Here is a 24,663-nt window from a genome sequence, read left to right as displayed (position 1 = left end):
GCAATTTAACTTTTTAACTAAGAAGTTAAAATATAACATGTCTTGAAAATGTGATTTCTCTATTATTATTTGGCAAAAAAATAGCTACGATAAAAAGGTTATAATAATACAAATTATTTTTAAAATAATTGTTAATGCGTGAATATATTTTTCCCTCTTAAAAAATTAGATAATATATAGTGTATTTAAATATGATTAAGTTTTTTTGGTTAGCCTGGATGATCTTCTAGCTCACTTGGGAAGTCATGTTCAATGAGCTGCCAATATAAGTGTATACGAGCCTGCTCTGGTGACTTCTTCTCACTTTTGACCACATAATGTAGTTATTTTGATTCAATATGTAATTCAATCTCAAAAAATTAGATAATATATAGTGCATTTAAATATGATTGAGTTTGATAATATATAGTGCATTTAAATATGATTGAGTTTTTTTTGTTAGCTTGGATGATCTTCTAGCTCAATTGGGAAGTCATCTTCATTCCAATATAAGTGCATGAGATCCTGCTCTAGTGGCTTCTTTTGACTTTTAACCACAAGATGTAGTTATTTTGATTCTATATGTAATTCAATCTCAAATTGTTCTTGAAATTTTCTACCATAGTTACTTTATTTTGATATACTTACTCTTAAATTATTAGTCAAGAAATCTGATTTTGCTTAAAACAGATAAAACCAATAATAATATGAACTATAATATTTGAAATAATATATTTTAATATTTTAAAATGATATAAAATCATTTTTTAGATTAATCAATTAAAGCAACTTTTATGGCTAAAATCCTTAAAAAAAAAAATCCATAATTTTGTGGAATTAAAAAGATATATATAATTATTTTTAAAATAAAATAAATATTTATAATTTATTTACCATTAATAAAAGAAAGATATTTAAATTTATTTATTATAAAAAAATCTAAATATTCCCTGCAACTAACTTTGGGTGTTTCACTTTCACTAAACTTTCATTTCATTTATTAAAAAAAACTAAATATTGGCCAGCCATCAATTTATGAAGTGATATAAATTAAAACTAGTTTTTTTTTCAACTCAGGTGTCAAACCAACAGTGAGGACAGCCATCTCTGGCTGCTATCCACGCCACCTGACATAACCCTGCTGGTGGTTCGTAATCGGGAGCAGGCTCTCACTCCTGCCAGATGCCTCTGGGTCTTGGGCCGTTAACCTGTTTCCTTACGTCCGAGGAAGACGAGCTCTTAGCCAAGCAGAAGCAGTTTTACGGCATACTCCAGGCCGTATATAAATTAAAACTAGTTATGAAATAGGTGAATAAGAATAAAGATGTTACTTATATTTATAAAAATTAATTAATTAAAATGAATAGGAATATTTAATTTAATTAGTTGTTTTTTTAAATTGATTAATATATATATATATATATTTGTTGAAATAAATTATTATGTAATATAGTAGCTACTCTTGTCACTTAGTTTAAATATAGTTAAATTATAGTAAAAACACTGAATTCAAATTAGTGTTTAGGTTTATAATTCCATCAATTTGAATTTTGCTGACTGATAAAGTCTTTATTTGCGCAATGAAAGAGCAAGGCCTTAATTTCAAAGCTTATGCAAACATAGCTTTAAAAAACTATAATATGTTATGCATGCATTTACATTTGAACTACATTAGTCCTCTAAATCAAGATTGTCTATCCAAATCAAGAATTATACATTTTATTTCTTAAATATTTGAATAAAGTATTAAATAATTAATTTTTTTAAATATAATTATTAGCTTATAAAAATACATAAATTTTAATTTTAAAATTTCAATTTATATATGAAAAAAAATAGTAACACTTTTATTAAGTTTATAAAAATAAATATATTTTATTTTATTAAAATTTTTATTTTAATTTTAACCCTAAAAAAAATGATGTGTATATATATATTTTTTATTTATTAAAATTAAAATTAAAACATTCAATTAATTTTTTTAATATAATTATGATTGTATAAAAGATATTGATATGACAAAAATAGAATACATTGAATTAATAAGTAATAATGGTAAAATCACAAATTACATGTATTTTGTAATAAAATATGCAAAATTTTAGCCAATAATAACATAAATAAATATTAATATTGTTTATGAAAAATATATATAGTTAAACTTTATTAAATCAAAAAAATATATATTTACTGAACTAATTAAGTTTAGCGCAATTACCGATTGCAATATCCTGTGGGGCAGCAGGATAATAACCATAATTATTGATTAAAATAAATAAAAAAGTTTAAATAAATTAGAAAGGAATATTAAATAAATAAATAAAAGAAGAGAAACCAAATGGGAATCGCTTAATTTAATTTTAGTTTAAGGAATTTAATTTTAGTTCAAGGAGGAGAGTGGTGAAGAATAATCAATGTTAAATTTCTAATTATATACAAATAAAGATAGATGGCGCCATTTTCAAGCGGCCGCGCAGCTTACAGTTTCCCCAAGGACGCATCAATTTCCATTGATGAAAGCCCTCGGAAACCTCACTAATCTCATAAATTTCAGATAGAGCATATACGTTAATCAATCTTTAATGGCAAAATCGCCTGCAGAGGTAGATGAATCCTTTTCTCTAGAAAAGCCCCCAGTCTTTCGTCTGCTCGAACAGAAACCCAAAATCGTCCATAGAGAAATCTAACGGAGGAAAATCCTCTAAATTTAGAGACTCGCCACTGTCCAGATCTTCAAGCAGTAACGAATCCCAGAATGTGGCGCACTGTTCCGCAGATATCTGTTGGCTGTCAATGCCGGACTCTGCTTCCGAAGGCGACGAAGAGGAGGACGCCGCGTCCTCTTCCGACGGCAGCCGGAAATCTTCTGTGGCGAACCTGGCCGCGGCGGCTTGAATTTGCGGCGGTGACAGAGCAGAGGCGCATGGAATTTCTGGCGGGGAGTCGGGAAAATTGAATGTGGCCTTCGACCCTCTTAGACAGTAGACCGCAAAGTCGTAGGCGCGGGCAGCTTTTTCCGGGGAGTCGTAGGAGCCCAGCCAGATTTTGGCCCTGGAATTCGGCATTCTAATTTCCGACACCCATTTCCCCCATTTTCTCAGTCGGATTCCTTTGAACTGCCGCGACTTTATTTGGCAGTTTTCCGGTCCGCTCGTGCTGCTCTGTTTTGGCAAGGGTTTAACCATGTTGCGGAGGAGTCACTAGAGTTTGAGTCTTAAAACACGGGACTGCGTTAGGGCAAGGATTCGAACTCGGTACCGGTTGCTTCTTCGGCTGAGAGTGTTTGATGGTGCGAATGGCTGCGGTATTAGGCAGCGTATATATAGTTGCCTGAAACCGTGTGGATTGTTTTGATGCGGAACACGTGACAGTTGTGAATACACGGCGAGCGCTTTTGCGTGTTAAACGTGTGAATATGCATCTATTTTTAGCCTTTGGAGCACTTCTCAAAGTGTACGCTTGCGTCTATCGATGAGGCCACTAGAGTCAACTCATTTGTTTTTTAATTAAAATATTGACGATTTTATATTCTTTTCGAAGGTGTGTGTATTTCCAATTTCAGAAATGATGACATATATACATCAAGTCATTTGTTTTTTAATTCAAAGTTTGAAATTTTTATATTCTATTTAAAGGTGTGTGTAATATGTATTACCATTTTCAGAAATGACGACATATATACATAGTATCAAATCAAGGGTTTTTTTTTTTTTTTTTAATATTTTTCCAAGTTTGATGCATCAAAGTTGACATATCCACATCAAAATAGAGGTGTGTAATATGTATTACCATTTTCAGAAATGATGACATATATACATGGTATCAAATCAAGTCTTTTTTTTTTTTATATTTTTCAAGTTAGATGTATCAAGGTTATATACACATCAAATCAAGTTATTTGTGTTAATTTTTTTTAATTGAGGGTCTAGTTTGATTCTCAAGGGAATATGCTCAGCATATGCTTAGTTTTAATGCTTATCGATGGATGTAGTGTATTAAAGAGTTTGTTAGGTTGCACTGACTTTTAATTAATTTAAAAAATTATATTGGTGCCACGTGACTCCCCACCCATCAATTTCTTCAGGATTTGAGATTATTCCAATTCTAATAAGTTCCTCCATAATAAGTTCCTCATGATTAAATGTGTGCATTAGTAAGGCATTCTTCGTGTCACAATAATTTTTTGGTTATATTTATAAAGCCTTCGGCTATATCAACCACATTAATATTTTTAATGTGGTTGTACTAGTTTTAATGTAACCTTTACAATAATATTTCTCATCATTATACCACTGGTAAAAAATTGACTTTGAGTAAAAAAAATAACAACCATTTTACCCAACAACTCAAAATAACCCCAATTTATTATTTTAAATTCATATTATTTCAATAACATTTAAAAAATACAATTATTAAAATATATATTATTAAAAACTTTCAATATTATATCTCAAACTCATTTCATATATTTTTTCCCCTTTAAATACAATTATTAAAAATCATATTAATTCTTTTTCAAAAAAATATTTGAGTAGGTGCTTATTAACAAAGTCTAACCCAATAGGTCGAACATAATGGACCCCTCTCATTAGCGTTCCCTTGACACTCTAAAAACAATATTAATTAAAAGACAATCAACTACTTCAAACAATAAAATTAAATTTCTTCTCTATCATTTAAACCACCCTTAAAAAAAACTTTTTGACCTTTCCTAAATCAACTCTTATTACATCACCAATGATATCTATAATGGCTTGAGTTATGGATTTCAAAAAGGCTCATTCTTTAATAAACTATTAATATTTGAGTTTCATTACTTGTAATAGGTTCTAGTTGCAACAAAGGAAAGGAATATAATGTTTTTTTAAGATTTTTGATAATTATAAGTATATAATTTTTTAAATTTTTTAAATTTGATTAATTAGTATAGTTATATAAGTTAAATAATTGAATAATTTGATAAATTAAATATTATTAAATTTAAATTATATTATTATATGATTAATTTTTTTTTTTTAATGTTTTTTCTCTTATTTTAATCTTACTTTATTTGTCACACTGGTTATGAGGCTCATTTTTATTGGAACCATCAAAATAAAATAATAATGAACAAATTAATTCACTACCAAAATTAGAATTAGAGTTTAAGTTAATGAAAACTATATTTTCTTTATTAAATCTCATCTACCAACATATATATTCTATTCTAGAAACCGTATTTTAAAATAAACACCATAGTTTATTATAAATTAAAATTAAATATTATAAAAGCAATCAAACAATAAATATTTAAAGTTTAAAATGAAATGTTTAAATATTTACTTATAATGTAAAATATATTTTGAAATGTGTATTAGATTAAGATGTTTATGTAATATAATTATTTATATTTATTAATGAAATGTTTAAATAATTACTTATAATGTAAAATATATTTTGAAATGCGTATTAGATTAAGATGTTTATGTATTGTAATTATTTATATTTATTATGATATTATAGTATAGATGTGTAATATAAATATTTTATAAAATTTATTGGTATTAATAATTTTTTTTTTTTTTAATATTATAAGTTTGAAAAATTAAAATTAGTATTTTTTAATGTTTAATTTTTATTAAAAAAATTAGAATTCATAAATTTATAAAATGTATAATTTTAAAGAAATTGGATATCACTGTCTATTGGGTTTTGGATAGAGGGTGGTTGGGTATTATGTTAAGGTACTTTTTGATGTGAAGTTACTAGTTCAATTACCTACCCCAATCAGGGTGATGTATTGGACATGTTGAAAATGTGGTTCTCTCAAGGTTACAAAAAAAATAGATATGAACATCATTATCTTTAAAACAACAAAATACAAATTTTTAATAATTAAATTATTCTTTTAAATCTATTAGTTAATCATTTTTAAAAATAATATTTTGAGAAAAGAGTATTTTTTATTATTTATTTTATCATTTTTATGAATCTTAAAAAATCATTAATATTTTCATGGTTATTTTATTTATGTCGATAGACATATTTATTTTGGTTGTACAAGTATTTATTTTGGCTGGACAAGTCTACCGAGGCAGAGGAATTGCTTGGACGACTACTTTTGGCCAGAATCTGGGCAAAAATATTTCAACTTTGGCATAAATCTAGGCAAAAAAATTTTCAACAAATCTTGCAGAATCAATGTTTAAATCATCTTTTTGAAGGTGACAATGGATTCAGGGCCATCAAAAACCTCCTGGGCACCAAAACGCTTGAAATTTAACAACTTTAACCTACATTTACAAAAATCTCTGGCGGAAGCTGGTTAGACTACCAAAGGCTTTCCAAAATTTAAATTTAATTATTAATAATTATTAGGTGGGTGGTAGGGATTTAACCTCCATAAAATATTTTAGAATATTCATAGTAATATACACGAATCAAAAGTTGAGATTTATCTCCAAAGTAGTTATATTGTTTTTCCTTTTCGATTAAATTGATTAATTACAAAAAATGTCAAGCTGTCATATGTATTGTAACAAAACATAATTAAGAATCTACATGGTAAGGTGGGGGTAAATGTATATCTTGTTACTTGTTTTTCTTATTAAATGTATATATGTTTAACTTATATATTAATTGTTTTATAACTAGCATAGCCATATAATATAAATGGTTGATTAATGATTGTAACCATCATTTTATGATAGAATTGATCTTCTTGTTGACCACCATTAGTTTAGTATTGACCAATGCAAGTTATAATGTTTAATTTTGAAAAGGAAATATTTATTTTCAATAATAATGAAAAAAATATTTTTCTAACATTTGATTGCAGCCTTTGTGCCATGTGGAAAATTGCCTTCGATTTTTTTTGTTTATTTTTGTTTTCCATAATTTCTAGATGTAATTGCAATATTTATGACATGTTTTAAAAATATTTTTGCAATCATTTTTCATTGTTAAGCTTTATGGGAAAACCACCTAAAATTAAAATCCTTTTTCATTGTTAAGCTTCATAGGAAAACCACCTAAAATTAAAATCCTTGAAAAAACAAGTATTTGCAAGTATTATTGCCCACCTTAATTTAAGCAAGTATTTTCATAAAAATGAATAAGGACAAGAAGGAAATAAATATAAATATAGGGAGTTATTACTTACCATTATTTATGAACATGTAGGAGTAAAATTATAATTGTGCAAACTTAGTAGTGGTTATTATCTACTAAAAACTTATTCATTTTGTTATCCCTTACTAGGAAATTAAAAGATGAAGACTATTGATGCTTGAACACAAACAATTTTGTTTATTTTATATCATGTTTTTAAGGATATACAAAATAATAATATTTTGTTCATATATTTAGAATAACGTCGCAAACACAAGAAGCTTCCCCAAACAAATAAATTCAACACATACACTACATGGCTCGTTGAGGCACTTACATCCAACAACCCTTGCTTTACAATTTCATAATCTAAATTGTTGCCCTAATCGTTCGGATGCAGGGTTTGCTTTTGCTTTTGGGTTTGTCCTTCTAACCACATCTTTTCCAATATTTTGTAATCTTTGGATATTTGCATCAAAGCTTTAGTTAATACTCAATGGCAATCTTGACAAAGGATTTATAACATCTATTAGTTTCTGTTTTCACTATTCCTTGACCAATTGTATCCAATGTGCTTCTCATTGGGAATATGTACACAACATTTGCAAGGCCAAAATCTTAGGCTAAATCTATTAAGCTATTGGATTTAATGGAAAATGTAGTGACTGTAAATTTGCAGGTACCTAGAAAATTTTCATTGACCTTAGAATTTAAAATTGTATGGGTTTTGTTTCTTTCAATTATTCGCATGGTTTTGTATTTTTCAATTGATAACACATCTTATTAAGGTACTTATTATAATAATTTTGCAGGTGTTCATGTGTTCATCTAAAAGGATCTTTGAAGGTTGTTTGTTATGGTGTTGGTTTTATCTAACAGTGATAAGTTCTGAGAATTTGCAATCATGAATATTTAAAATATCCGATGGAATGAACAAAGTATACTTGCTTAACAATAGCGTGGGATCCCTTAAGAGCCTGTCATTATTGAACTTTTCTAAAAAGGAAAATACATGTGCCTCTTCCTAAACAATTACTATGGACTAGTTAGCCAAGTATTTGAACATTTTATGTAAAATCCATTGTTGCCAAATCCAAACAAGTACACAGGTTCAAATCTTTAAGTGTGATTTCCTTTCAATACAAAAATGCATAAAGATCAGACAAGTTAGATGCATGTAATGCACTGGTCCTTCTCCACGAATGAGTCCTATTAGATGGTCCCTCTCAAAAGTTATATGGAAATTGAATCCATTTAAGGTGTGTGCAATTAGATGAAGCTTTTGGATTAAAACTTAATAGTGAAATAAAGGGTAGGTCAAGTAATGTTCTATTAGTGCTTTAAGCGGTCCAATTTAGATCAAATCCTTTTTTTTTAATATTTAAAGTGCACAATAACAATAGGTTACCAAGATATGGAGAAAGGGTACCTTTCAACCCTATAATTGTAGAAATTAATAGAAATTTGCTACTACTGATGAAATCGAACTGAAATCAAGAGATTACAAATTTCCTCTACTATTCTATGGAAAGGAAATAACAATTTTGAAACACATGCTATAACATGCAACCATAAAAACCACAAGAACATAATGATTTATAGGGGAAACCAACTGGGAAAAACCCCTCCATTTTTTTCAATAATCAGATGAGAATGAGAAACTATTACAATGTATTGCTTCAATCCTTAAGCACACCCTACACTGTAAACTTGTTCTCGTGCTCTGGCCAACACTTAGCCAATTCAAGGCCCCAACTTCCTCCTATTTCCTTACGCAATTCAGGAGAAATTAGGCTTCTAAATAATAGGGGAATTCCCTATTTCCTTGCGCAAATCCCAAGGAATTGATCACCTGCATCAATGCCAAGACTGTACACTCAACTAGTATACAATTGATAATTAAAATGTACCTTTTCCTCCACTACAGCTAGGCAATTTTAATTCCATCCATGTCTAGGATATTTTTAGCTGATTGACTAGTTTAACTGAGACATCACTGAGTTAACAGTAGTTCTACAACTCAGTTGACCTTCAACTAACTCAATTAATTACTTGAGCTTAGTTAACTAAGTTCAACTGAACTAGATTGCCAAATTTTAGCAATCACTACATGCACAAATTGTACACCAAGATTATAAATTGAATTTACTTATCTAACTAGTAGACAATGCCATGTCACACAAGTTAACTGCAATTCAAGTCATCCTACTGATGTGGAAAATTGAATTACTCAATTTGACTAAGGCACAAGTCAAATTGAGCCTTTATTGCTACAATTTCTAACACTCCCTTGTACCAAGAAAGGGACTTTGCACCATCCCTATCCTACACCTATGGAATTCAAATTTTGCTCTTGACAATTCCTTTGTCAAAATATATTCATCCAGCTTCTCAGTTGGAATGTACTGTAGCATCATAATTCTCCTCTGCACACAATCCCACAAGTGATGGTACATGATATCATTGTGCTTGGATCTGTCATGAAATATTCGACTCTAAGAGAGTTTAATACAACTCTAATTGTCACAATAAATAATTGTTGGATCCATACCTTGACTGAAAATACCAAAAATAATTTTCTATAATGCCCTCCTCTCACATCTACCCAAGTAACCGGCCAACTAGGGTAAACATGTGATGAGAAGTTACTATGATATGATTCGAACTCCTAGGTCACCTTAAGGAAGTGGAACCGGTAGAAACACACCATACATACCTTCCACATCAGCAAGAGGACTCCCAAGAACCATCCCAACCTCTCAGGTAACTAGCCCTTAGGTATTACTGAGTTTTTAGACCAGTTACCCCCGAACTCTCCCATGATATGGGCATGCCAGCATCCAGAAGGATTTGGACGCTCCCACAGCATACCCTGCCAGTGTCTAGGGACTTTTTTTCTCAGCGTCCTCGAGATTTGAGCCACGTTTTCAAGCTAAGAGCTGAGGTCACTGCTGAGAACTCAATGACACTTTCATAATCCATGATTTACATAATAGCAAGACTTGCAAATCAAAACTAACTCCAGGACTAGGCCTGACCATCCCCAACCTGGACTGACATTTTTTCAAACGCTTGGCATCAATGAAATCTATACGAAATGAATACAAGACAGAGAATAAATCACTGATAACTCATATGAGACTTGATAAGAAGGATCACCACCCTCTTATCTTAACCATTTGACATCAATTAGGTCTTGCATTCATTATCCTTTCAGTTACAAATAAATACATGAAATAACCATTGCAATAACCAGTCATACAACCATGCTTATAACCAGCATTAAGCCATGAAAATAAAAATGAGATAAAAGTCATTAAAGCCACATATTAACAAGTACAAAATCAAGAGAACTTAGCATTTATTAAACACAGTAAAATTCGACCAGTTTTGGGAATTCCATGTACCACCCCACTGTAGACATGGTTGAACCAAATATTTCTTTCAGTCAGTCACTGCCATGTCATATTCCAAGCATTAATGTGGGATCTCATGGATAAGACAATCCAAAGACAACCAAGGGAATCCATAGGTTAAACCACCTCCACCCTCACCAAACCATGATCTCACCAAAACCGACACCGAGATCACAAAACCGAACCGAGCTAGGAATTCCTTCGGACTCCATCGCTATCCTTGAGGAATTTTCCATCTCCTTGTCTCTCAGGATTTACTGGAATCCACACTGAATCACTAAGCCCTAAACTGAGACTCCACCCTTAGGATTTATCATGTATTCCCCCAAAATTGGTCAAGGGATTCCTATGCCTTTGGGGTTTTCTTGAGACTACCTACACCCCAAATTCTGAAACCATCTGGCAATTCCGAAGCTCAAAACTGAGAAAGCAATCCCATCACACCATGGATATCTGAAAAAAAGGTAAGGCTAGGCTGAAAACCACTTTCATAACCCAACAAAACCATGGCATTGACAACAAGAGAACCATACACCAACATGCAAAATCATGCTTGTCAAAAGCAATTAGGAAATCACACATGCAATATGTTACCTGCAAGTTTTCCTGCTGAAGTTGATTGATCCTTTCTTTCCTTCCTTTCCTTTGCTTTCTTTTCCCTTCCTTGCTCCAATACTAGAGTGCTCCAAGTAAACTCTAAGTTTCCAAAAGTGTTAGAGAGAGAGAGAGAGAGAGAGTAATGAGAGAGATCCAAAACTGAAATGACAAAAGGTTACAAACTGGTCCTCAGAATCCTTTTTATCAATGAGACCTCTATTTTCTTCGTTTTCCATTTTTTTCCTTCAATTGCCTCTTCACATGTAATATGTGACCTTTCACCTTACTTTTCACCTAATTTTCTTTATTTTCATAAATAAATGTGTCAAAATACATTTTTTCCTTTTTAATGCCTTTTCCTTTGCCAATTTCCTTTAGCCATAAACACATCTAGTGATGCCCACTAGGATATCTTTGCCCAAAATTCAACTTGGAATACGTGTCCCTTAACCGTGGTCTTATTTTTCCTTTATTAACTTTTATTACATGAAATTTTAACCAGAGTTTGTTACAAACCCCTCCCCCTTGGGGAACATTGTCCTCAGCGTTAAACCACACCAAGACCTCAGCAAAACTGCTGAAAAGAAAACATACTGCCCATGGAGCTTTATAACTTAGCTCGTTGCAATATTTATGATGAATGACTTGCTCAAAAGAAAAACATTATGACAACATGACAAGATAATGACCATACCACTTATTGGAGCTTTATAACTTAGCTCATGGCATTATTTACATCCATATACATATGTGCATATACCAAAATATCGATAAAACATATACCAAACATCAAACCAAAATTGCTTTGCCTCAACTAGAAAACAAATAAGGATACATGGCCCACATCTAATCTGCCATCTCCCATATAGTGTCTTCAGGCCCAAAGTGCTTACACTGCACTTTAACTTTCTCTATGGATATGTTCCTGAGCATGAGATGCTTTCGTTGCAATATGCACTGAGGCTTCGACTAGAATTATCCTTCTTGCTCAACCTGCAATATAGACCAATCAATAACATGATCAACATTCTTTATATACCTTTTAAGCAATGAAACATGGAAAACATCATGTACTTTCACTATTGGAGGCAATGCAAGTCGATAGGCCACTGGTCCAATCCTCTCAAGGATCTCAAGAGTCCCGCAATACCATGGTGCCAACTTAGCACACGATCCAATCCTTAAAGAGCTCTTCTTAGGCTTGATGCGCAAATACACATGCTCCCCAACCTTAAACTCCTTGAATACCATGTGTTGGTCTGCATAACACTTATGTCTATCATGTGCTACATTTAGATTCTTCTTTATAAACTACATTTCTTGTTCCATGCCTGCCAACATGTCTGGTCTAATAATTACCCTATTCACTAGATCGCGCCAGCTAATGGATTATTACAACTCCGCCCATACAATGCCTCAAAGGGACTCATCCTCAATGACTCTTGATAACCATTGTTGTATGCGAACTCAACCAATTGAAGATACTCCTCCCATCTTCTTTGTTGGTTCATGACATACATCCTCAGCATATCCTTCAAGATCCTATTGACCCTCTCTATCTGTCCATCTATCTGTGGATGATAAGTTGTACTATAGGCCAACTTTGTACCCAAACTTTCAAATAGCTCCTTCTAAAACTTGGAATTTAACTTCGCATCCCTGTCTGACACAATATTCTTTGGAACACCATGTAATCTCACTATCTCCCTGATGAAAACTTGTGCCACCTCACTATCTAAATATGTAGTCTTCACTAGAATGAAGTGAGCTACCTTTCTCAACCTGTCAACCATGACCATCACAAAATCGTGTTGTCTCACTATCCTTGGAAGACCTGTAATGATCCATGGAAATGACCTCCCATTTATATTCTAGAATCACAATAGGTTGTAGTAGACCACCTAGATGCTTACACTCTACATTTACTTGCTGACAATCCAAACATCTAGCCATGAAATCTGCCACTTCCTTCTTTAGAACTTCTTCACTACCATCAACGTCTTCTAATATCCTGGGTGACCCGAGTATGGATTCACGTGAAACACCCTCAAGATAAGCTTCTTGATCTCACTGCAATTCGACACATAAATCTTGTCCCTTAATCTCACCAAACCATATGCCGTGAGATGATAGTCTACATCCTAATCACCTGTACTTGTACATGTACCATTACTATGTTGTAACATGTACATAATATCCATATAATTGTCGACTCGATGTCCTGCCTGCAAGATCCTATCCTTTGTCCTATAAGAGCTCATAGCTGCTATATGATTCACCTGTACCTTCCTACTAAGAGCATGTACAACCTGGTTCTCCTTTCCCTTAATGTATCTGATCTCAAAGTCAAACTCACCAAGGGTAGCCAACCATCTAGCTTTCTTGTTGTTTAGATTTGGCTCGTCAAACAAGTATCTCAACCTAATGTAATCTCTCATCAATACAAATCTCCTTCCAAGAAGATAATGTCTCCACATCTTCAAGGCATTAATAATAGATTCCAACTCAATATCATGAGTCATGTAGTTCTGCTCATGCTCATTCAACTTCCTGGACCCATAACACATCACCTGTCCCTCCTGCATAAGGACTCCACCAAGTCCTATTTTACATGCATCTATACACACTGCAAACTCTTTAGCAAGATCTGTGTTCTTAAGGACTGGAGCATTGGTCAACAACTGCTTCAACTGCTCAAAACTAGCTGCACATTCTTTTGTCCAATCGAACTTCTTACCTTTCCTCTGTAAGGATGTCATAAGATATGCAATGCGTAAGAAGTTCTTGATGAACCTCCTATAGTAACCTGCTAATCCCATGAATGATCTCACCTCATCCACATTTTTAGGAGCTACCCACTCCATGATGGCCCTTATCTTTTCTAGATCTACTATTATGCCTTCCTTGGAAACAACATGTCCCAAGTAATGCACCTATGTCTCAAAGAAGCTGCACTTGATAAGCTTGGCATACAACTGATGCTCTTTTAGCAATCTCAATACTGCTGCTAAATGTTCGACATACTCTTCTTCATTCTTGAAGTATATCAAGATGTCATCAATTAATACAATAAAAAACTTTTCCAAATAAGGATGCAACACACTATTCATCAAACACATAAATGTAGTTGGGGCATTAGTAAAACCGAATGGAACTACAACAAACTCATAATGGCCATATGTGCCCCTGAAAGCAATCTTGTATATATCTTCTTCCTTGATGCGTACCTAATGATATCCTAATCTCAATTCGAACTTAGAGAACATTGTTGCTCCATTCAACTGATCAAACAAAGCATCTATCATCGGAAATGGGCACATGTTCTTGATCGTTACCTTTTTCAACTTCCTGTAATCAATGCACAATCTGAGAGTACCATCTTTCTTCTTTACAAACAACATTGGTGCACCCCAAGGAAATACACTTGGTCTAATGTACCCCTTGTTAAGCATCTCCTTTAACTGCAACTTCAAATCTACTAGTTCTGGAGTTCTCATCCTATAGGGTGCCTTTGATGCTGGTGTTGCCCCTAGCACCAACTCAATAGAGAAAGAGTTCCCAACACCACGCTTCTCATCTAACTCATAGGGAGAGTCTTTCTAGTCTACCATCTTGCTAGTCATCTTTGATATTCTTCCTCCAAGGTATATCATGTCATCTAAACAAAATCACAGTAAACCAATGTACCTTAGCACAATTCGGGGAGAATACCTTATCTGCAAGATCAATAAATCAGTATGATACATGTATAACATAGTCATGACAACATATAGGAATATAACACATAAGAATGTAACCATATATCCATCATTCTAACTAGAGTCCAGTCATCAATGCATGACCATATCAACTACTCATACCATAACCTCATGCATGAAAACAACAACCATATCAATGTACCTTTGACAACATGTAAGTACTGAAACACCTAGTAATGCATAACCAATCATACACTCATGATGACACACTTCACCCCAACAACATCCTCTTCACATGGCGACATCACTACAACCATGACCGACACCATGCATATGCAACAAGCATTCAAGGGTGATTAACACACGTGCAACCGACATGAATGCATGACCAACACACAACCCATCCAGTCTGAGGGGTGAAGCATGCTCTCATAACACTTTGTAACGACCTCCTCCCACATCTACCCAAGTAACCAACCAAACGAGGTAAACATGTGACGAGAAGTTGCTATGATATGATTTGACCTCCTAATTCACCTTAAGGAAGTGGAACTGATGGAAACACACAATACAAACCTTCCATATCAGCAACAAGACTCCCATAAACCATCCCAACCTCTCAAGTAACCAGCCCCTAAGTCTTACTAAGTTTTTAGAACAATTAACCCCCATAAATGGCACATTAATACACATATGAAATTTGTTAATGAGACATAAAGGTATTAAAGTCCATTTATAAGTGTCCATAGACCGTATTAGAAAAATGTATCAATTCACTTATAGTGCAACTGTTTGATTGCTAATGGGGAGTAAGTGGATTATTATCATTATTTACAAATGAAGAATCCATTCTATTATTTTAGAGCACAAAAATATATTCCTTTCTTTTATTACGTGAGACCTACATAGTTGAGCATATGAGCACGTTCTAAACTCCCATTTAGATGATTACGTCAGATGATGTCATCCATTTATAATGTACTTGAAAGTTTTTCAAGTAATTTGGATGCATTAAATTTAAACCGTGGACCATACATAGTTGGGAATATAAGTACTTGTTAAATCTCCATTTAGATGATTGAATATAAGTACTTAGTTTAAATCTCCATTTAGCGTAGGGTTTATTTTTTCAATTAATTTTGTTAAGAAGTGAGTATAGTATTTTGAAAAGTTGTATAATTAGAGTTATTCACTTCGACAGTGTGTGTTAATGGTTAAGTGGGGAGATCTGTTTTCCACAAGTTTGATGGTCTAATTTCAAGCAAGAAATCACAAGTTTGATGTCCAATTTCAGGTAAAAAAATTAGATTTGATTTTTTTTAATTGAAAGAGAATATTAAAATTATTTAAGTTGTATAATTAGAGTAAGTGAGATTTTTAAAAATATTAATAAATTTATACATTAAAAAAACAATTTAAATAATGTAATATTGTAATTTGAACGATAATTATTTTATTAAATTTTAAATTATCTATTTATTAATTTGTTTTCTTAGAGAAAAACAAACTCTTAATTAATGATAAGGTTTTACTTTAAAACCAAAAAAATCTTTCAACCTAGATAGTATTTAAAAGAAAGGAAATATCCTTTATGGTATGTGCTTTTTAATAATATAATCTGAATGCTATACATGAAATCATTAAACTATATATTCTCTTAGCTGCAATTTAACTTTTTAACTAAGAGGTTAAAATATAACATGTCTTGAAAATGTGATTTCTCTATTATTATTTGGCAAAAAAATAGCTACGATAAAAGGTTATAATAATACAAATTATTTTTAAAATAATTGTTAATGTGTGAATATATTTTTTCCTCTTAAAAAATTAGATAATATATAGTGTATTTAAATATGATTAAGTTTTTTTGGTTAGCCTGGATGATCTTCTAGCTCACTTGGGAAGTCATGTTCAATGAGTTGCCAATATAAGTGCATAGGAGCCTACTCTGGTGACTTCTTCTCACTTTTGACCACATGATGTAGTTATTTTGATTCAATATGTAATTCAATCTCAAAAAATTAGATAATATATAGTGCATTTAAATACGATTGAGTTTGATAATATATAGTGCATTTAAATATGATTGAGTTTTTTTGTTAGCTTGGATGATCTTCTAGCTCACTTGGGAAGTCAATTTCAATTTGTTTTCAATATAAGTGCATGAGATCTTGCTCTAGTAGCTTCTTTTGACTTTTAACCACAAGATGTAGTTATTTTGATTCTATATGTAATTCAGTCTCAAATTGTTCTTGAAATTTTCTACCCTAGTTACTTTATTTTGATATACTTACTCTTAAATTATTAGTCAAGAAATCTGATTTTGCTTAAAACATATAATACCAATAATAATATGAACTATAATATTTGAAATAATACATTTTAATATTTTAAAATGATATAAAATTATTTTTTAGATTAATCAATTAAAGCAACTTTTAATATAATGGCTAATATCCTTAAAAAAAAAAATCCATAATTTTGTGGAATTAAAAAGAATCATAACATCCGTGCGACGGACAGGTGAGATGGATCGGCAATCCCAGAAATTAAATGAGTGTCAGTCAAGGCGGGGGAGTGGTATAATGGGCAGGCAAGGTACATTACAGCAGAAGTGTGCGACGACAGGTAAGAAACAACCACCCCACAGCAAGATAATTAACTCAAGTGATCGGAGAGGGGGAAAAAACGGTATGTCAGAGTCCACAAATGGAAATGAGGATAGAAAGATAATTGATAGGAAAGGCAGCAGGAAAAGTAACAGGTGGCAGCGGAAGGCTAAGCTGACAGGTAGGCAGATCAGAGCAAGGAAGATTATAAACGGGCGGCAGCGAAAGGATCGACAACGAGGAAACTTGTTAGGAATTCAGAGCGCGAGGGGAGGAAAGGTGGTGGAGATCCACTACAGAGAGAACTTGTGCCGAAACCTCACTAAGGACGCCATGGAAACCAGGAAGAGAGCAAGGGCTGTAGAGGAACTAGAAGCCACGGAGCGCAAAGACAGGGACAGAAAGGGCAAGGCGTTAGCGAAGGAAGAAACAGTGGAAGAGATATATGAAATATATGACGACTCTGAGGATGAGGAGGACCTGCAAGAACAGGGCAGGCAAGGCAAGGAACGAGGTGGAACTGTAGGAGGCTGGGATACCCAGCAGACCAGTGAAGAGCAGCAAGGACAACGGGAGGGAAAGGTAAGGCAACGCGGCAGACAGAGGGGAGGAAGAGGCGCGCGTAGCAGATTGGAACCGGGTAGCAGGAGAGGCAGAGGACCGCACAGAAACAGAGGAGAAAGGGGAGGAAGACAGGGGCAGAGAGGGAGACCTGGCAAAAGAACAAGTCGATCGTTAGATAAGAAAATTCAACAAGCAGAAAGGGCCTACAATCAGAACACTAACCCAAGAATCAGGAGAATTATCCAGAATATGGAAGAAGATGCACTTCAGGCTTAGTCTGACTCAGAGATGGAAGATTGGGAGTTTTTACTCCATGACCCTGGCAATACTAGAGGTAGAATGTCTCTATTTAAGCAGTCCTTGCATATCTACTGGGTGATGAAGAGATTGTTGGCTAAAGCCTTGGAACAAGCTGCAACAGAGATGGCAGAACTGGCGCAAGGAGTCCCCAACCTAAGGAGGGAGCTGAGGATTATTCAGATTACATTGGAGATGCAAGAAAAGAAGCTTGAGGAGATTCAACAAATGATAAGGGAAGGACAACAGGGTGCAAACAGGGAGACAAACCAGCGACCAGCGGCAGAAGCTGTTTGAGTATAGATATGTATTAATTTTGATGAAGCTGCATAGTATAGATAATTATAGTTTGCTTCAAGTATTAGAAGAGGAAAATAGATATATGCATACAAGTAGAATTAGAAATCTGCAAGACTGTTTAGTTTATTTAGCATGGATAATCAGAATCTGGAACTTCTATTTTTGGTCGGCTATTAAGAACTTTAGGTGGCTGAAAAACTCGGTTTCCCCAAGAGGGCGAGTTGAAGTCAACCATATATATAGTGTTTTTTATTTATTTAAAGTAATAGAAAAAGAAGAGCAACACAGCTGCTTACAAAAAAAAAGATATATATAATTATTTTTAAAATAAAATAAATATTTATAATTTCTTTACCATTAATAAAAGAAAGATATTTAAATTTATTTATTAAAAAAAAATCTAAATATTGGTGCAACTAACTTTGGTGTTTCACTTTCACTAAACTTTCATTTCATTTATTAAAAAAAACTAAATATTCTTTTTGACTAAAATTTAATTTAATTTTTTAAATCATAAAATAGTATTCTCCTTTTTTTTTTAGGTTTTTTCCCAAATTAATAATGATAATGAAAAAAATATAAAAAATAAGTTAGATTAAAATATTTATTATGAAGTGATATAAATTAAAACTAGTTATGAAATAGGTGAATAAGAATAAAGATGTTACTTATATTTATAAAAATGAATAGGAATATTTAATTTAATTAGGTTTTTTTAAATTGATTAATAATTTTCTATAATATTATATTAATATTTATTTATATATATATATATATATTTATATATATATATATATATATATCTATATATATATATATATATATATATTTTGTTGAAATAAATAATTATGTAATATAGTAGCTACTCTTGTCACTTAGTCTAAATATAGTTAAATTATAGTAAAAACACTGAATTCAAATTAGTGTTTAGGTTTATAATTCCATCAATTTGAATTTTGTTGACTGATAAAGTCTTTATTTGCCCAATGAAAGAGCAAGGTCTTAATTTCAAAGCTTATTCAAACATAGCTTTAAAAAACTATAATATATTATGTATGCATTTATATTTGAACTACATTAGTCCTCTAAATCAAGATTGTCTATCCAAATCAAGAATTATACATTTTATTTCTTAAATATTTGAATAAAGTATTAAATAATTTTTTTTAATATAATTATTAGCTTATAAAAATATATAGATTTTAAATTTTAAATTTTAATTTATATATGGAAAAAAACAATAACACTAATTTATTATTGAGTTTATAAAAATAAATATGTTTTATTTTATTAAATTTTTAATTTTAATTTTAACTTAAAAAATGACCTGTATATATATTTTTTTTATTTATTAAAATTAAAATTAAAACATTCAATTAATTTTTTTAATATAATTATGAGTGTATAAAAGATATTGATATGACAAAAATAGAATACATTGAATTAATAAGTAATAATGGTAAAATCACAAATTACATGTATTTTGTAATAAAATATTCAAAATTTTAGCCAATAATAACATAAATAAATATTAATATGGTTTATAAAAAATATATATAGTTAAACTTTATTAAATCAAAAAAATATATTTACTGAACTAATTAAGTTTAGCGCAATTACCAATTGCAATATCCTGTGGGGCAGCAGGATAATAACCATAATTAATTATGGATTAAAATAAATAAAAAAGTTTAAATAAATTAGAAAGGAATATTAAATAAATAAATAAAAGAAGAGAAACCAAATGGGAATCGCTTAATTTAATTTTAGTTTAAGGAATTTAATTTTAGTTCAAGGAGGAGAGTGGTGAAGAATAATCAATGTTAAATTTCTAATTATATACAAATAAAGATAGATGGCGCCATTTTCAAGCGGCCGCGCAGCTTACAGTTTCCCCAAGGACGCATCAATTTCCATTGATGAAAGCCCTCGGAAACCTCACTAATCTCATAAATTTCAGATAGAGCATATACGTTAATCAATCTTTAATGGCAAAATCGCCTGCAGAGGTAGATGATGAATCCTTTTCTCTAGAAAAGCCCCCAGTCTTTCGTCTGCTCGAACAGAAACCCAAAATCGTCCATAGAGAAATCTAACGGAGGAAAATCCTCTAAATTTAGAGACTCGCCACTGTCCAGATCTTCAAGCAGTAACGAATCCCAGAATGTGGCGCACTGTTCCGCAGATATCTGTTGGCTGTCAATGCCGGACTCTGCTTCCGAAGGCGACGAACAGGAGGACGCCGCGTCCTCTTCCGACGGCAGCCGGAAATCTTCTGTGGCGAACCTGGCCGCGGCGGCTTGAATTTGCGGCGGCGACAGAGCAGAGGCGCATGGAATTTCCGGCGGGGAGTCGGGAAAATTGAATGTGGCCTTCGACCCTCTTAGACAGTAGACCGCAAAGTCGTAGGCGCGGGCAGCTTTTTCCGGGGTGTCGTAGGAGACAGAGCCGCATGGAATTTCCAGATTTTGGCCCTGGAATTGGGCATTCGAATTTCCGACACCCATTTCCCCCATTTTCTCATTCGGATTCCCTTGAACTGCCGCGACTTTATTTGGCAGTTTTCCGGTCCGCTCGTGCTGCTCTGTTTTGGCAAGGGTTTAACCATGTTGCGGAGGAGTCACTAAAGTTTGAGTCTTAAAACACGGGACTGCGTTAGGGCAAGGATTCGAACTCGGTACCGGCTGCTTCTTCGGCTGAGAGTGTTTGATGGTGCGAATGGCTGCGGTATTAGGCAGCGTATATATAGTTGCCTGAAACCGTGTGGATTGTTTTGATGCGGAACACGTGACAGTTGTGAATACACGGCGAGCGCTTTTGCGTGTTAAACGTGTGAATATGCATGCATCTATTTTTAGCCTTTGGAGCACTTCTCAAGTGTACGCTTGCGTCTATCGATGAGGCCACTAGAGTCAACTCATTTGTTTTTTAATTAAAATATTGACGATTTTATATTCTTTTCGAAGGTGTGTGTATTTCCAATTTCAGAAATGATGACATATATATATACATAAGTCATTTGTTTTTTAATTCAAAGTTTGACAATTTTATATTCTATTTAAGGGGTGTGTAATATGTACTACCATTTTCAGAAATGACGACATATATACATCGTATCAAATCAAGTTTTTTTTTAATATTTTTCAAGTTTGATGCATCAAAGTTGACATATCCACATCAAAATAGAGGTGTGTGTAATATGTATTACCATTTTCAGAAATGATGACATATATACATGGTTTTTTTATATTTTTCAAGTTAGATGCATCAAGGTTATATACACATCAAATCAAGCTATTTGTGTTTTTTTGGGGTTAAAATGGGAACGGATAGTTTTTCTTTCTATATATAAATATTATTTAATATTATTTTTTCCAAAGTGAATTTGATGTCATTACAATAATATTTGTTTTAAGTTTTTTTATTTGAACTTAAAGTAGATGAGGATTTGTTAATTTTTTTTAATTGAGGGCCTAGATTGATTCTCAAGGGAATATGCTCAATATTTGTTTAGTTTTAATGCTTATTGATGGATGTAGTGTATTAAAGAGTTTGTTAGGTTGCATTAACTTTTCATTAATTTAAAAAATTATATTGGTGCCACGTGACTCCCCACCCATCAATTTCCTAAGGATTTGAGATTATTCTAATTCTAATAAGTTCCTCCATAATAAGTTCCTCATTATTAAATGTGTGCATTAGTAAGGCATTCTTCGTGTCATAATAATTTTTTGGTTATATTTATGAAGCCTTCAGCTATATCAACCACATTAATATTTTTAATGTGGTTGTACTAGTTTTAATGTAACGGTTATAATAATATTTCTCATCATTATATCACTCGTAAGAAATTGACTTCGAGAAAAAAAATAACAACCATTTTACCCAACAACTCAAAATAACCCCAATTTATTATTTTATATTCATATTATTTTAATAACAATTAAAAAATACAATTATTAAAATATATATTATTAAAAACTTTTAATATTATATCTCAAACTCATTTCATTTAATATTTTTTTACCTTTAAATACAGTTATTAAAAATCATATTAATTTTTTTTCAAAAAAAATATTTGACTAGGTGCTTATTAACAAAGTCTAACCCAAGAGGTCGAGCATAATGGACCCCTCTACAAACAATATTAATTAAAAGACTATCAACTACTTCAAACAATAAAATAAAATTTCTTCTCTATCATTTAAACCACCCTTGAAAAAAACTTTTTGACCTTTCCTGAATCAACTCTTATTACATCACCAATGATATCTATAATGGCTTGAGTTATGGATTTCAAAAAGGGTTATTCTTTAATAAACTATTAATATTTGAATTTCATTATTTGTAATAGGTTCTAGTTGCAACAAAGGAGAGGAATATTTATGCTTTTTCTTCCTCAAGATATTTGATAATTATAAGTATATAATTTTTATTAATTAGTATAGTTTTATAAGTTAAATAATTGATTAATGTTGATAAATTAAATATTATTAAATTTATATTATATTATTATATAATTAAAAAAACTAAAATATTTTTTCCTTATTTTAATCTTACTTTATTTGTCATAATGGTTATGAGGCTCATATCTATATTAATGGATTGCAGATTTTTGTAGTTCGGCTTTTTAGAATCTGAACTTGGATAATTCACAGTTTTCATTTTTCTTTGTCGACGTTTCGAGTCTAGACCAAGACTCATCATCAGGACTTGATTACAAAGGAGAGAGAGAAAATGTGTTAATAAATAGGGTTTGAGGATGAACTGTCAAGATTGAGAACTGACCAGTTTCATGCTGGATTATTTATAACCTTTCTAACCCACCAGTTTCATGCTGGATTATTTATAACCTTTCTAATATATACTCTATTAAGGTTCTTTTTTAATTTTATTTATTATTTATTATTTATGGATAATTATTATAGTTATATATTAATTTTTTTTAAGTGAATAGTTTTTGTAATAAGATTTTTGTTTATAAATGATGATTTTGTTTTAATTATTTGTAACTTATGGTAATTATGATAATATTATTTTAAATTTGTTACAAGGTTTCATATCTATATTTTTGTTGGAACCATCAAAATAAAATAATAATGAACAAATTAATTCACTACCAAAATTAGAATTAGAATTTAAGTTGATTCTATTATATCTAAAGATGACGAAAACTATATCTTCTTTATTAAATCTCATCTACATATATATATTCTATTCCAGAAACCATATTTTAAAATAAACACCATAGTTTATCATAAATTAAAATTAAATATTATAAAAGCAATCAAACAATAAATTATATTTAATCTATTAATGAAATGTTAAATATGTACTTATAATGTAAAATATATTTTGAAATGCGTATTAGATTATAATACTTACGTATTATAATTATTTATATTTTTTTTTTTTCAAAGGTGGCAAAACTATCAAACTCAGGTGTCAAACCAACAATGAGGACAACCATCTCTGGCTGCTATCTACGAATGTCAATTTGACTCATCACTGTTATCAAGGAAAACCACGCAACTTGTAATAACCCGCTGGTGGTCCATAAGGGAGCAGGCTTTCACTCCTGCCAGATGCCTCTGGGTCTTGGGCCGTTAACCTGTTTCCTTACGCCCGAGGAAGACGAGCTCTTAGCGGCGGAATTATTTATATCTATTATGATATTATAGTATAGATTTGTAATATAAATATTTTATAAAATTTATTGGTATTAATATGAAAATATCTTTTTTAATATTATAAGTTTGAAAATTAAAATAAGTATTTTTAATGTTTAATTTTTATTTAAAAAATTGGAATTCATAAATTTATAAAATATATAATTTTAAAGAAATTCGATATGATTGTCTACTGGGTTTTGGATAGAGGGTGGTTGGGTATTATGTTAAGGTACTCTTTCATGTGAAGTCACTGGTTCAATTCCCTATCCCAATCGAGGTGATGTATTGGACATGTTGAAGATATGGTCCTCTCAGGTTTAAAAAAAAATCGATATGAACATCAATATCTTTAAAACAATAAAATATAATTTTTTAATAATTAAATTACTCTTTTAAATCTATTAGTTAATCATTTTTAAAAATAATATATTGAGAAAAGAGT

General features: G+C 31.6%; 1 protein-coding gene and 1 pseudogene across 1 annotated transcript; both read right to left on the bottom strand.

Moving 5' to 3' along the window:
* Positions 1-2,371: 2,371 nt before the first annotated feature.
* On the bottom strand, positions 2,372-3,264 carry LOC149176141 (ethylene-responsive transcription factor ERF039-like). The gene has a single exon (XM_089423033.1). The coding sequence runs from the start codon at positions 3,162-3,164 to the stop codon at positions 2,601-2,603; it is 564 nt and encodes a 187-aa protein (XP_089279159.1). The 5' UTR covers positions 3,165-3,264; the 3' UTR covers positions 2,372-2,600.
* A 17,083-nt stretch (positions 3,265-20,347) lies between these two features.
* LOC149176140 (ethylene-responsive transcription factor ERF039-like) lies at positions 20,348-21,245 on the bottom strand (annotated as a pseudogene).
* Between the last annotated feature and the right edge of the window lie 3,418 nt (positions 21,246-24,663).

The sequence above is a fragment of the Pinus tabuliformis genome, chromosome 4_1 (assembly GCF_031772625.1).
Source record: "Pinus tabuliformis cultivar Carrire ecotype Pingquan chromosome 4_1, CPIR1, whole genome shotgun sequence".
Lineage (NCBI taxonomy): Eukaryota > Viridiplantae > Streptophyta > Pinopsida > Pinales > Pinaceae > Pinus > Pinus tabuliformis.
This window is presented reverse-complemented; position numbering and strand designations above follow the sequence as displayed.